Genomic DNA, 14,428 nt, shown 5'->3' with positions numbered 1-14,428 from the left:
TGCCAGTTGGAAACACACACGACATTTCAAGCCTCGTGGTAAGCGCTGGCTTGTCAAACCCAGTGTTCCACTCAGTTGGTCTCTCAAGTTCATTTACACACACTCAGGAGAGAGGGGAGGTGTCATTTCCCACCCCAAACAGGTATCATCACCATCCCCGCCCCAATGCCTGCTCTAACCCGGTGGGTTTAGTCAAGCCTCCAAGCCCTTAGAACCACACTACAGTCAGACCCTTGTACCATCCGCTACCCCTTTAGCGGTAAGAAGGGGAGGTCAGTTTTCTCCAGGAACCGCACGTTCCAGAAGCAGCGATGCTACCCGAACTGCCCGGCAAGGATCAGGACCGGAGGCTTCTACACAAGAGGATTTCTGAGCACACCCTTCTCGGTACAGACACATTCTTGCTCCGCATCGGTTCTGTGCACCTTTGACCCACGCCCGGTCGTTTTACTGACTTCGACCTGACTGACCAAGTTTCACCCGCATAACTAGGTCAGTAAAAGGCGTGATTATTTTAGCAACAGATATGCTGGTAGAAGCCCTAGTACAGCGTAACGGCATCTACATTAGGAGACAGGTTTGCTGCTTTAGTTATGCCAGCATAGTTAAGCCATCACACTTAGGGTACGTCCACATTACCCACTGGATCTGTGGGTAGCAATCAATCTATCGGGGATTGATTTATCGCGTCTCGTCTAGACGCGATAAATCGATCCCCGAACGCGCTCCCCGTCGATCCCACGCCATGAGGATGGGAGGTAAGTTGATCTAAGATACGTCGACTTCAGCTACGCTATTCTCGTAGCTGAAGTTGCGTATCTTAGATCGATCCCCTCCCGCCCCCCCAGCGTGGACCAGGCCTAATGGGTAGACAAGGCTAGAGTGGTTTATTCCTAGTGGCCCTGCAGGAGGCGGTACAGCTACAGGAGAACAAGCAGGGTTCAATCACTGCCGGCGAAGCAGGAAGAGCTCAGGACCGGTGATTAGAAACCGACACAACATGGGCCATCGAGGATTTTCCAGGCCAGCGAGCACAGCCTCGCTTTAAGGGGATCACTACAATATACTCCTCTCCCCTACATGCAAATGTACTTATATGGCATAAGCTACTTGAAATTGGACTAACTTCCCACAGTGCTACCCTGTCCCTTCCCCGCGGCTCTTACCGATAGTGGCGCGGATAAGAGAGGAAGCGTCGCCAATGTTGTTCAGACATTCCTGTTTGATGAACTCCGCCACGGGCTGGGGGAAGCTCTGGTAGTGCGCCTTCACGTTGTTCTTCAGGATCAGCCCGCTGAGCGAGCGAGTCGGTTCGTCTGGTTAGAGAGAATTTTTGGAAGAGGGGGTGTGGGGAAAAAAAAGAGAACAAAATTAAAAAAATTCCATCAACAGCTGTCGCTGCTCCCCCCAGAGGTGGCTGCATGTCTGTGAGTGATTGGGGGAGAAGAGATTTCTATACATATCGAGTCGGTAAAGCACTCTGACAGGCTGTAGAGTGAAAGGATATCAAGCATGTGGGTTTGTTCCCAGGTACACGTGCCTATAATCTCAATGCACACAAAGGTTTAGGATGCAGCTCTCTACCTTTTGTTGTTATAGTCACACTATACCTTCATCTCCAAACACAATGGCTTGCCATTCCTCTCCGAACACAACCCCCCTTCACGATGCATTCCAAGGCTTTGCATTTCCCCTGAGACAGACAGTACCAGCCCCATTTTGAAGAGGCCCAGAATGAGCAGGAGGTGAATTCACTTACTGAAGAGATCTCAGCAAGTTCAGCTGGGAATAGAACCCAGGAGTACTGGCTCCCAGTGCCCCTATTGCAACCACTAGTCCACAATCTCTCCCGCAGCTGGGAGCAGAACACTGCAGGTTCAGCTTGGAGAGGAAGCCTGGCCCAGTGGTTAGAGCACCATGGGTTCAATTCCTGCTCCACCAGAGCCATCTTGGGCAAGCCATTTAGCCTCATCGTGCCTCAGTTTCCCATCTGTACAATGGGCATAACAGCATCTCCCTGCCTCACAGGGTGTGTGTGAGTGTGAAAGATTGTGAGGCATCCAAATACTATGGGGCGGGGGGAGGGCAGATCAGTACCTAACAATCGCAGACTTCCCATCTCCTGCTTAACTACTGACCCAGTCTTCGTCTCATATAGAGGCAGAGAACCTAGGAGTCCCAGATCCCTACTCTAAGCACTACCTCCAAGTTTTTAGGAAAGTCAGTCACTTGCAACAGAGCCTAGTTTTTGCAAGAACACCTGTGGAAAAATCATTTCTAAAGCATTAAAATTTCAAGTTTACAAAATACTCCAGCAAGAACCTTGAGGGGCTTAAGGTCTCAGGCCTAGATCAGATACAAGCCCATTTAACAAGCAAGAGGGCCTAACTCAGATATATCTCTGGAGCCCGCCCACCCCCCACCAGCAAGGAAACCCACCTCCCAACACTCAACTTTCTATTCTCTTGCTCACACGAGTTATCCCAACAATCCCCAGCGAAGGAATTTTGCACATAAGAGACACTTAACGGCACAGGGACAAGTCCCCGCGCATCTTCCATCCACTTTCATCACAGCAGACAACGTACCTTCCGATTTCAGCCGTGTCAAGACAAATATCAGGTAGTTATTGAAGTCGGGGAATTGGTTCAGTTGCTTCAGTTTCTACAGCGCTAAGTTAAAGAAAAAGGCTCACAGCCCAAACTGGGATTTTAAAGGAAGGCTGATGCACAGCATCTGTTTGGACCAGAGTGTCGCAACATTAAGGACCAGATGGGCACGCTGCCAAGCCGCATGTCAGCGACATAGATTCTTCGAAGATAACAAAATAAATCCACGGACAGGAGTACTAAAATTCCCCCCCCATTTTAAGGCTATGCAGGGCACCTCGACTTAAAGGGCATTCGCTTTCAGCGCAATTTACACAGCAAACATACACAACTTGGTTCTGCAAAGACTTTCTCGAGCGCAGAACGGGGCTTATTCCAAGGATACATCTTGGACAACACGCTGCGTGGCCGTGTTAGGAGACTGGGAATCTTTGAGTAACTGCAGCACTTGCTGTAGTCCCTGTTCATCTGGCTGCCAATCCATGGTGCAGAGCTGTAACTACACAGGAAGGAAACGAGGTTAATGACACTCCATTCAGAGCATCTCACTCAACTGCACCGAAGATCATAAGGCATTGCGGAACTCTGGCTGTCAGCCAGGATGGACCTGCACTCGCTATGACTGGACCCCGCTCTGATCCACTGCCTAAGAAAAGGACTTGGCAATGCATGTAGGTCCTGCCTGCCTTCATACAGAGGCAAGAAAAGTTTCTGCTGCTTCTGCAGGGACTAGATGTACTGAAAATGCTATTTTTGTTTTAGGGTTTGGAGGGTGGGTTTAGTGGGGATATTAGCATTACATGTTACAGAGCTAGATCGCCATCCAAAGCACATTTAAATCAATGGAAGTCTTCCCAGGAGCTTCAGTGGCTGCTAGATCAGGCCCTCATTGGATGGAAGTAGGGTGACCCGATGTCCCGATTTTATAGGGACAGCCCTGATATTTGGGGCTGTTTTTTTTTTTATATGGGCTCCTACTATCCCCCACCAGCTGTCCTGATTTTTCACACTTGCTATCTGGTCACCCTAGATGGAAGAGGCACACGCTTCTGCTCCCCCAGCAGCATCACATCCATCTCCAGGGATCTAGGAATGTCAGGGAAACCGACGGAGAAAGTTTAGGGTGACAATGGGAAATGTTTCCTAATTGCAAGGGATCTACTGCACTGTGGAATCAACTTCCCAAGGGAAGCACCATCATTTAGGATATTTGGAACTGGACTGGAAAACAAATTACTGGGGGCACTGGGAGCAATAGGTAGGGGGAAACCCCAAACTTCTATGGTCCCCCAAATGCTTATCACCAGGAAACCAAACCACGTGGGGAGCTCAGCAGAAGAAGAGCACTCGGTGGATTTAGAGACCAAGAGATTTTTGGAGGGCTATGCCCCCCATCTTCTTTCCCTTAAAAATAAGTGAGTGCGAGTTTTCATGGAAACCAGTGCTCCTCTACCAACAGTCACAGCCGAGAGCGAGTGGAGAGAGCCTCCACCCTCACCATTTCCTCTCTGCCCCACCCTTTCCAGAGTAGACCCCACTTCCTCCTAACCCACCAACGCTCTGGGCCTGCCTTTTCTAAACAGGCCCCCTTCCCCATCCCTGCTGATCCAGCCGCAAATCCCCCTCTTCAGCCTCACCAAGCTACAGGATGAGGCAAGTTCTTGGGGTTACCTTGCATGGTGCCATTTTGGGCTGATGGGAAAGAAGAGTGGGTCCCATCTTACCACACCCCTGAGGCTGGACTACCCCGGCCCTCAGGCCAGAAAGAGGCACAGGCCCGGGATCCATCCATGGTCCACTGCCCCAAATGCTTCTTCCCTCCTCCACACCCTACATCCTCCAGTGACTGACCCCAACCCCAAATAGCTCATCCCCCGCCCCCAGCCACCCCTTGAGGGTCCTCCTGCCTTCCTCCGGGCTCCATCCTGGCCTCCCCCCATTTGATCTCCCAACGACCCCCCCGCCCCACCAGGGCTCACCCAGTTCCCCACCTCCATGAGCCAACCCCCCCAGACACCCTCTGCTCCCTCCCCCACAGCTGCTCCTCCCGCCCCTTCCAGCCTCCCATCCTCTCCCCCACTCTCAACCCCCCATCCTCTCCCCTCCCCCCCAGGTTGCGTCTCCCGCCCCAACCCTCATCCTCTCCCCCCCACCCCGCCTGCCCTTCCAGCCCCCCCAGCCTGTCCCCTCGCCCCTTGCTGCTCCTCCTGCCAGCTTCCAACAACCCCCATCCTCTCCTCCCGCCCCCCATCCTCTCCCCTCCCGCCCCTCTGGGCTCCATCCTGGCCCCCCCACATTTGATCTCCCAACGACCGCCCCCTCCACCTGGGCTCGCCCACTTTCCCACCCCCGTGACCCAACCCCCCCCAGACACCCTCTGCTCCCCCCGCCCCTTCCAGCCCCCCCCATCCTCTCCCCCCCTCTCCCCTCCCCACCCGGCTGCTCCTCCAGCTTCCCCCCCCCCCCGAGCTCCCTCAGCTCCCCCCGCCCCTTCCAGCCCCCCCCATCCTCTCCCCTCCCCCCCGGCTGCTCCCCCGCCCCCCCCCGGCTCCCTCAGCTCCCCCCGCCCCTTCCAGTCCCCCCATCCTTTCCCCTCCCCCCCAGCTGCTCCCCCGCCCCCCCAGCTCCCCCCGCCCCTTCCAGCCCCCCCATCCTTTCCCCTCCCCCCCGGCTGCTCCCCCAGCTCCCCCCCCGGCTCCCTCAGCTCCCCCCGCCCCTTCCAGCCCCCCCATCCTCTCCCCTCCCCCCCAGCTGCTCCCCCAGCTCCCCCCGCCCCTTCCAGCCCCCCCCACCCTCTCCCCTCCCCCCCGGCTGCTCCCCCAGCCCCCCCAGGGCCCCTCCCGGCCGCGCGCCCGCCCCGGCTCCCCGCGCCCAGCGGCCACGCTGCCCCCGCCCGCCTCTCGCAGGCCCCGGCGGGCGCTGCGGCCTAGCCGGCCCGGCGCGGCGGTACCTGCCCGGCGGCCAGGGGCGGGCGCGGCGGCCTCTCTCGCTCTGGCGGCGGCTCCGGCTGCCCGGCCCAGGAGGGAGGCGGCTGCAGCGGCGGCGGCGGCAAAAACGAGGCGAACGCGACACGCGGGCGCTGACCCCGGCCGGCCGCCGTTCCCCGCCCGCTGGCGGCCGCACCACGTGACGGGAGGGAGGAAAAGTGAGGGGGGGTCACATGGTGGGGAAAGAAGCGGGTACCGGTCACGTGATAGGAGGAAGGGGCGGGCTCGGCTCCCAAAGAGAGGCAATAGCCACGCCCCCTTCCCTCAATCTGTTGAACCAAACTGTGATTGAGGGGTGGAGCCAGGACTCCTGGGTTCTCTCCCCAGCTCTGGGTGGGGAGTGGGGTCTAGTGGTTGGAGCAGGGGGGCTGGGAGCCAGGACTCCTGGGTTCTCTCCCCAGCTCTGGGGAGGGGGGGTCTAGTGGTTAGAGCAGGGGGGGGCTGGGAGCCAGGACTCCTGGGTTCTATCTCTGAGTGGGGTCTAGTGGTTAGAGCTGGGAGCCAGGACTCCTGGGTTCTAGCACAGCTTTGGAAGGGGAATGGGATTTAGGGTACAGTAGTATCTAACCTGTCACATGGGTTGTACATACCTGAGGCCTGGTCTACACACACTCATACTGGTTTAACTATAGGTGTCATTTTTAAACCAATTTTGGTTAAATCGCTACAACAGTGGATGTTTTTAAATCAGTTGAAATGTGGCTTACATTGCTTTAGCTTGCCCTCATCAACTAAACCACTCTGATTAGTTTTAAACAGATAAATGTGTCCACACAGGGGTTTGCACAGTACAAGCTTGTGTGTAAGACAATAGAAAGACAATGACAATCCCCACCTCAAAGAGTTTACACTCAAAATAGGGAAGACACACAGGCTGGGAGCAGAAATTGAGGCACAGAGAAAGGAGGCGACTTGCCCAAGGTCACATTGCAGGTCAGTGGCAGAGCCAGAATAGAACCCAGGTGTCCTGAGTCCAGAGGTGGATTATGGTTTTGTGGGGCCAGAGCAAGAGGGACCCCTCTCCTGCTGGGAAAATGGGGTCAAGGTGCAGGAGCTCGCCCATCTCTGACCACCCGCCCGGTGCTCCTTCTGGGGAGTGGGGTTGGGGCACGGGGGCTTGCCCCACTCTGCTTGCCCGGCACTCTTGCCGGGGACCCTGCTCCCCTAGCAAACCAGCCCTGCTCAGTCACCCCCAGACCAGACAACCTTAACTCTGCCCTCTGTTCGATGCCAGCATTTGATGATGACTCTGCAATCGTATAAGACAAGGAAAAGAAAAAATCTTCCAGGCTTTCTTCATGCACCTTGAAGAAGCAAATGATGGGCAAGTGGGTTAGGATAGGGCAGGAGAAAGTGGTGCGTTTAGTCCAAGGATAGGTATATTCCCAAACTATGAAGGTCATGTGGGGTGAATCAAATCGATTCCCAAATGGAACAAAATGCTGTCAGCCTTTTGGCACTAGGGGCATGTGGGGGGCTCCCCTTCTTTACAGCCGCTCTCATCCCTTCCACACTGCTCCTTCCCCTCTTCTCCCCCTTCCCCACAGCCTGTTTCCCCTACCCTGACCCAGCCACTCCCTGCTCTGCCCCCTCCCCTCACTCCATACCTGCCCCTCCTCTTTCCTACCCCTTCTCCCCCCTCCCAATCCCACACGCTCTCCCCCTCTGCGCACGCGCGGAGCCCCGCGAAGGCCGCTAGGACTCCAATTCCCGTGATGCCCCGGGGCGGAGGGCGGTACCATTGCTGGCGAGGGGCGGGGGGAGCAGACGGCGTCGCTCTCTGCCCCTCCCCCCCAGCGGAGGGCCGGGGGTGGCAGAGTCCGGCCGGGGATGGGGAACTGCCTCTCCTCGCAGGCGGCCGATGACCTCTCGCTGCTCAACGACTCGGGGGACGGGGCCAGCCTGGGGCCCGGGGACCCGCCGCCCCCCCCGGCGCCGCCCCCCTACCAGGTACGGGGCGGGGGAGCCTGGGGGGGATCCGCGGGGGGGCGGCCGAGGGGTCATGGGCCCCGGGGGGAGCCTGGGGGCTATGGGACCCGTGGGGGGGCGGGGGAGCCTATGGGGGACCCGTGGGGGGACGGCCGAGGGGGCTGGGGGGTCATAGGCCGTGGGGGGGGGCCCGTGGGGGGACGGCGGGGGGGAGCCTATGGGGGGGACGGCCGGGGGGGGAGCCTGGGGGGGCTATGGGGGGACGGCCGGGGGGGAGCCTGGGGGGCTATGGGGGGACGGCCAGGGGGGGAGCCTATGGGGGGGACGGCCGGGGGGGGAGCCTGGAGGGCCTATGAGGGGGACGGCCGGGGGGGAGCCTATGAGGGGGACGGCCGGGGGGGAGCCTGGGGGGGGCTATGGGGGGACGGCCAGGGGGGAGCCTGGGGGGGGCTATGGGGGGACGGCCAGGGGGGAGCCTGGGGGGGTTATGGGGGGACGGCCGGGGGGGAGCCTATGGGGGGACGGCCGAGGGGGCTGGGGGGTCATAGGCCCGGGGGGGAGCCTGGGGGGCCTATGGGGCGGCGAAGGCGGGGGGCTGGGCGGTCATGGGAGGAAGTCTGGGGGTAGGGGAGGCAGAGGGGCGGCCCATGGCGGGGAGCCCAAGGGAGAGGCTATGCCGGGAGAGTGTGGGGGGGGGGAGTGTTGGGGAGGCCTGTAGGGGAAGGAGCGGCTCATGAGCTGGGGGGGAGCCGTGGGGAGCAGTTAGGGGTTGGCTCGGGGGGGGGGACACCGAGGCCTATGGGGGCGTTCCCAGGAGAGTTGAGTAGTTGGGGGGGGGGGTGAGCTGGGAGGAGGGGGCTACTGCCCGTGGGGAGGGGGGGCTGCACCGTGGCCCATGGGAGAAGCTCGCCCTGCTGCCGGGGGTGTGACCCACGGGGCCTATGGGGGGTTTGCAGCCCCAGGGGGAGCTCTTGGGGCAGCTGGCTGTGCAGCTGGGGGAGGGGAGCAGCAAGGGGTGTGGCCCAGGGAGAGATTCCGGGGGTGGGGGTGCAGCTCACGCGGTGTGCTAGGGGGCGGCCCAGTGCGGGCTTCCTTTGGGAAGGGTACTAGGAGGTGGGGGGTGTCTCCTACCTGACCTAGCCAGCAGCATTCCCAGTCCTGTATGGGTGCATGGCTGGGCACCAGGAGCCAGCAGGACCCTCCCCAGAATTCCTGGGTTCCAGGCGTATTCTCTTCCCCTTGCCAGCCTTTGGCGGGCGCTGGCTTTGGCCGTGGGGCTCTGGCATTCCCAGAGAAGCTGTATTTCCAACCAGCTCCTATCAGCACCTCCTGCAAACTGGGAGGCAGAGAATCCTGGCTTGTCCAGCTTGGGATTGTCCCCATGCGCTATTCCCAGGCCTTTGGACCTAGTCTGAAACACCCCAAGCAATGGGGCTTTTCTCCGTCTCCCTAGGGACGACTGTACCCTGATACTGTGCTCAATTTCAGTCTAGCTCCACCCTAAACATTCCTCTCCAGGCTTGGTGTCTCCACCCTCAAGACACAGCTGTTTCCTGGGTGCTGTAGAAACACCTCATTAGATTGGAAGAGATCTGCCCAATGCTCAGAGCCATGTAAACTCTAAGGCCGTGTCTACACTAGTGCTTAACGTTGGCAAAAGTTTTATCGCTCAGTGGTGTGGAAACCCTCCCCCAGTTTTGCCCGCATAAGAGCTCAGGTGCACAGCGCTCGCTGACTTAGCTGGTTTTATTCTGTCGACGAGAGAGCTCTCTCCTGTCGGCATAATGCAGCTACCTAAGTGATCTTACGGCAGCACAGTTGTCTCGGTCCAGCTGTGCCACTGGAAGTTTGTGTAGACATGGCCTAAGGCACCTATCGCCTTGCTACAGACACACCAGACAGGTCTGAAGCCGCATGAGAGCCCAGTTGGTGTCCTCTGTCGTTGTAGGGGGAGGGATTCGTGTATTACCCACTGGGGGTGTGGGGGAGGGATTAGCGTGTGCGTTTCTGGATGAAGGGCTTGATGCTGTGCCCCTCGGATCCTGGCATCTGGCTGGGTGGGTCAGCCTGAAATGGCCGGCTCTCCGGCCTGGCGTTTCCTCAGGAGCAACGTTGGTGTTCTCCATTGGTGCTTGAGTTCAGTAACACCATGAAGAACTGTCCACAGCCCTGCGGTGGGAGGCAAATAGGGCTCTGAAAACTCCCCTCTGTCATGAGGCCTGTAGAAACCTTGACACCAGCTAGGCAGCTGCTGTGCTGATGCGCCGCCCGTCATGCTGACCAGTCTTGTTTCCGAGGGCTTCCCTGTCTGTTTCTATCCATCTGTCATCTCGTCTTACCCTTGGATTGGAATCACTCTGGGGGCAAGGACTGTCTTTTTCTTCTTTTTTTTTGGGGGGGGGGGGTCTGTTTGTACAGCGCCTAGCACGCTGGGGTCCTGATCCATGACTGGGGTACTGGATGCTACGGTAATTCACCTAAACAATGTACAGCACCTTGCGTGCTGTGGTCTTGATCCAGGACTGAGGCTCCTGGTTGCTACTGCAGTATAAATAAGGGCACTTCAAGTTTTCTAGTTGGATAGACTGCAAAACTTACTCCTTAAATAGCATAATAGAAATGCCAGGCCGGAAGGAACCTCAAGAAGTCATCTATTCCAACCCCACCATGCTGAGGCAGGGTTGAGTCTACCTAGCCCATCCCTGACAGGTTTGTTTTCTATTAAAATCAGGAGGAGGGGGGACGCTCAGTCCCTGGGTGCCTGTTACCAGGGTAATGAACTCTGTCTTCTAATTTTGAAGGAACACGAGCCAATCCCAGTGTATCACCCCACGCCGAGCCAGACCCGACTTGCCACGCAGCTAACGGAGGAAGAACAGATCCGAATCGCCCAGCGGATCGGGCTGATACAGCACCTGCCCAAAGGGATATTCGATCCGGGCACAGAACCATCGGAAAAAAAAGTGAAAGAGTAAGTCCTTTGCGTCCGACACCCTTCGTTTCTTCTCTTAGCCCCCGGCTGAGCTGTGAGCTGACAGCAATCGCCATAAAGCTGAACGATCCGCCCCAATGCATGGCTAAACAGTCCTTCGAATTTACTGCCTAGGTTGGCGGTAACTCCAAAATTGTCATGGAAACTTTCCAGGCTTGGCAGAAAATCCACTCACTCCTTGAGGGAAAACAACTTACTAGCTCCAAGCCTGTGGTATTCCACAAGGCTGGATAACGTCTGCCTAGAATGGAAAGTCGTTGAGGACAAGGACTTGGTCCTCATACCTCTTTGCTAGAGCAGCCAGCATGCAGTTTGCCCTCTGCAAATATTTTTCTATCCGGTGGGCTAATCCCACTTCTTCCAAACAGCTTCACTTTATATTCAAACCCTTCACCAAACATAACCAAGCCTCCATGAGAGCTACTGCTTGTTACGTTTGGCGTTTCAGAGTTCAGCTGGTATTTGAGAGAGTCTCCCATGGGGAGGCTGAGGTGGGAAGTAACCCATTCTTTTCTGTTTCGAATAGGGCGCCGGTTGTACTCCCTCTGTTGTCTCTCATAGAGCTTAAGGTCAGAAGGGCCCATTAGATCCTCTAGTTTCACCTCCTGTATGTTACAGGCCATTAAAGCATTTCAATCGTCGGGAGACTCAACTCTGCTCCAGGCAGAGAACAGGCGAGAGATCAAGCTGCCCTCCTGCCCGAGGCTCCTGTGCGGGCAGGGAATTATTAGGTGACAGATGCCTAGATTTCAAATGCTTGAGGAGCTTTCCTGTATGGGGCAGGAAATCAAAGTGGAAAACTGCCCAGTCCAAAAGCCAGTGTATTAAACTTACAGGCATGTGAAAATGAGACTGGAACTCACTTTGCTATCCTATCCGTTTGCCACCACCTTGAATGCTGTGTTCATCTGGGTTCACCCTGCTCAGAAGGGGCGGGGGGGAGAGAAAGGGGGGTCGCTTTCACCTTCCTTGGGAGCAGCTAGTCCGGGGCGCTGTGGGAGGTAGAATACTGGTCGAATGCAGCCTTGCAGTGCCTGGCATCAAGTCCAGAGGCATTTGATTGTACTCAGCTGTGGGCATCAGCTTACTGGGTCAAGACCCCTTCCTCTGAGCATGCCCGGGAGCTGGCTGGGAGTCTCTATATCAGGGGTGGGCAAACTCTTTGGCCCGAGGGCCACATCGGGGTTTCAAAACTGTATGGAGGGCAGGGTAGGGAAGGCTGTGCCTCCCCAAACAGCCTGGCCCCTGCCCCCCCCCACGTCCCGCCCTCTGACTGCCCCCCTCAGAACCCACAACTCATCCAAACCCCCCTGCTCCTTGACCCCAACCACCCCTCCGGGACCCCACACCCTGTCCAACCCCCCCGCTCCCTGACTGCCCCACCCCCTATCCACACCCCCACCCCAACAGGCCCCCTGGGACTCCCATGCCTATCCAACCCTCCCGGTTCTCCGTCCCCTGACGTGCCCCCAAACCACCTCCACCTGCTCCCTGACTGCCCGCCCCGGGACCCACCCGCTCCATGCCGGAGCCAGCCATGCCGCCGCGCTGCCTGGCAGAAGTGGCGGGCCAGAGCGCTGGCAGGGAGGTGAGGCTGCGGCGGATGGGGGACAGCAGTGGAGGGGCTGGGGGCTGGCTAGCCTCCCTGGCCAGGAGCCAGGCAGGACGGTCGGCCCGTGGGCCGTAGTTTGCCCACCTCTGCTCTGGCAGAAGAAAGGGGCTTTTCTCTCTTCCCAGGGCTTGTGGAAAGCTGAGCATGAAGTAGAACAGCTTAACACGCCCCTAAACGTCGGGGGGTGAAGCCCCCAGGGCAGGGATGGAGAGAGTGGGGCCAGGTATCTCCCCTGCAGACGGCGAGCTAACAGCACTTCCCCTCTCTCTGGCCATAGGTGCGTCATCTGCATGCTGGATTTCGTGTACGGAGACCCCATCCGGTTCCTGCCCTGCCTGCATATCTACCACGTGGACTGCATCGACGACTGGCTGATGCGCTCCTTCACCTGTCCCTCCTGCATGGAGCCGGTGGACGCTGCTCTGCTGGCCTCCTACGAGACGAATTGAGGCCAAGCGTCGTTGTCGTGGCCCACGCTAATGCTTCAAGGCTGGTGGTGAGGAGAGGTCGGACGCGCTGGGAGCTGTTCGTTTTGCATACTCACGGGTTACACCAAAGACTCCGACGGCAAGGAACTCCAGCCCTGCTGCCTTGCGGATCGTCCTGAGCCGTCAGAATGTCGCTCCGACTGAATGTCAGTTAAAAGCTGCCTCTTACAATCTCTGTATTAGCGTGTCAGGCTGAGGTATCGAAAGTTCCCTTCCTGGGCCCTCCCAGAAAGCAGCACCCGCCCATGCTACGCAGCCTCTCCGAGTAGCTCCTTAGCGAGCATGGCCTGGCTCTGATGGGGATGGGGGGGGGGGGAGGTGCTGTTCGGCTGCGGCCCCTTCGTGAGTGTGACGATATTAGCGTAACGCAGCGGTGAACGAGATAAACGGATGAGGTTCAATAAAAGCAGGTGCTGATCTCCTCCGTTACAAGCAGAAGGTGCAAGATCGTAGAGGTGCTGGCAAGAGCCGCTGGCTTGCGCTGCTCGACATCTAGCTTGGTTAGGGGTTTTTTTGTTTTTGTCCATCTCTGCTTTAAATAGTCACAACTCAGCTTCTTTAGCACCTGTTTTTTCCTTCCCCTGGATGGCGGCAGCTGCGCTTAACCCCTTGGCTGACTGAAACCAAACCGCCCACCCCAAATGGGCTGGAATGATGAAAATAAGTCCCCGAGGGCTCCCCACCCGCTGTTCCTCAAACAGGAGTGCCTGAGAAGCAACCTTAGTGGGTGGCTTTAACTAGCACCATTCCAGCAGGACTCTGCGATTCTAGCACGATGAATGGCACCCCGTAGAGGCGCTAACCTCCTCAGCGTAAATCTTGGGTTTAAGGAGGAAGGGAAACCCAACCCCGCTCATTTTCTCTTCTGCTTTGGTGAGAATAATCTCTAATCAGACAGTGTTTTAATATTCCAGCTGGCACATCTGCCTGAACAAAGCTATTTCCTGGAGGAATTTCTCCCACCCCCAGAAGGTTTTATGGTCCCCAAAATAAATTATTTCCGTTAAGCCCAATTGGCTTGGCACAATGTGGTTTTTATTGTGTCACAACTGAATGGCTTTAAATAACTGAATGCAGATTTCTTCCCTAGTGCTATTTTAAGTGTCTGCCAGGTAAAGGGCAGTTGCTTTTGATTAATTTTCTCCTTTTTGAAGGCAGGGCAGCGGTTCATTTGTTCCCTTTGAGACTGCAACTTTAATACCAGTCATTAAACTCTACAATCTGCAGATTTGCCGCTTTAGCTGGCTCACAAGGCAACGACGACTAATCAAAACGACGAAAGTAGAAAATTGAAAACAGAGGCCGTTTGCTCCATGAAATAGGAAGTTTTCTTTCGCATGATGGGAGCACCAGGAGCTTCTCTTGTTGCCTTGAGACTTAAAGCCCACCCTAGCGAAGCCAGCTCATTTGCCTTCCATGCACTCGGCTGTCAGATGCCGCTCGCAGTGCAGGAATCGGCCCAGCCCACCAGGGGTTAGCACCATTTTGAGTGAGTTGCCGGTTGGACGGGCTGCCCTGTCCTCTGTTAGTGGCTCCCCGGCCAGAAGCGTGAAAGGGCTTTTCCAGTTATGTATTGTCCTTAACAAGGATTTAGCGCTTGAACGTTAAGACTGATGTACATTGCATTGGAAATGAACAATAAAATAGATTGCCTATGAGTGCTCGGCTGTGTGGATTTCTGGTGGTAAGCCTCTCGTACCGTTCAGCCTCACGGCTTTGTTGCAGAGTATCTTACAACGGCCTGGTCACAGCACATACCACTGAAGGAGGGACATGTCAGCCCTAGGTCCGGGTGAGGAACAGCCACCCAA

At 57.0% G+C, this 14,428-nt stretch overlaps 2 protein-coding genes across 4 annotated transcripts in view; one reads left to right on the top strand and one right to left on the bottom strand.

Moving 5' to 3' along the window:
• TNPO2 (transportin 2) overlaps window positions 1-10,128 on the bottom strand; it is a 34,074-nt gene extending 23,946 nt beyond the window's left edge. The window contains exons 1-4 of one of the 3 annotated variants that reach the window (XM_054013239.1): window positions 8,657-10,128; window positions 2,995-3,108; window positions 2,589-2,664; window positions 1,167-1,316 (exon numbers count right to left, since the gene is read on the bottom strand). In XM_054013239.1, the coding sequence (XP_053869214.1) occupies window positions 1,167-1,316; window positions 2,589-2,664; window positions 2,995-3,108; window positions 8,657-8,908 (592 nt within the window). In that variant the 5' untranslated portion in view covers window positions 8,909-10,128. Of the gene's footprint in view, window positions 1-1,166; window positions 1,317-2,588; window positions 2,665-2,994; window positions 3,109-4,280; window positions 4,397-5,559; window positions 5,720-8,656 lie in introns of those variants that run through there. The other 2 variants (XM_054013241.1, XM_054013240.1) reach the window with 2 other exon arrangements.
• LOC128828514 (RING finger protein 11-like) lies at window positions 7,380-14,275 on the top strand. The gene is made up of 3 exons (XM_054013242.1): window positions 7,380-7,546; window positions 10,327-10,496; window positions 12,407-14,275. Exons 1-3 carry the CDS (start codon window positions 7,427-7,429, stop codon window positions 12,576-12,578), a joined length of 462 nt encoding a protein of 153 aa, XP_053869217.1. The 5' UTR covers window positions 7,380-7,426; the 3' UTR covers window positions 12,579-14,275.
• Window positions 14,276-14,428: the final 153 nt, after the last annotated feature.

This window comes from Malaclemys terrapin, chromosome 23 (genome assembly GCF_027887155.1).
Source record: "Malaclemys terrapin pileata isolate rMalTer1 chromosome 23, rMalTer1.hap1, whole genome shotgun sequence".
In the NCBI taxonomy this organism is placed as follows: domain Eukaryota; kingdom Metazoa; phylum Chordata; order Testudines; family Emydidae; genus Malaclemys; species Malaclemys terrapin.
This window is presented reverse-complemented; position numbering and strand designations above follow the sequence as displayed.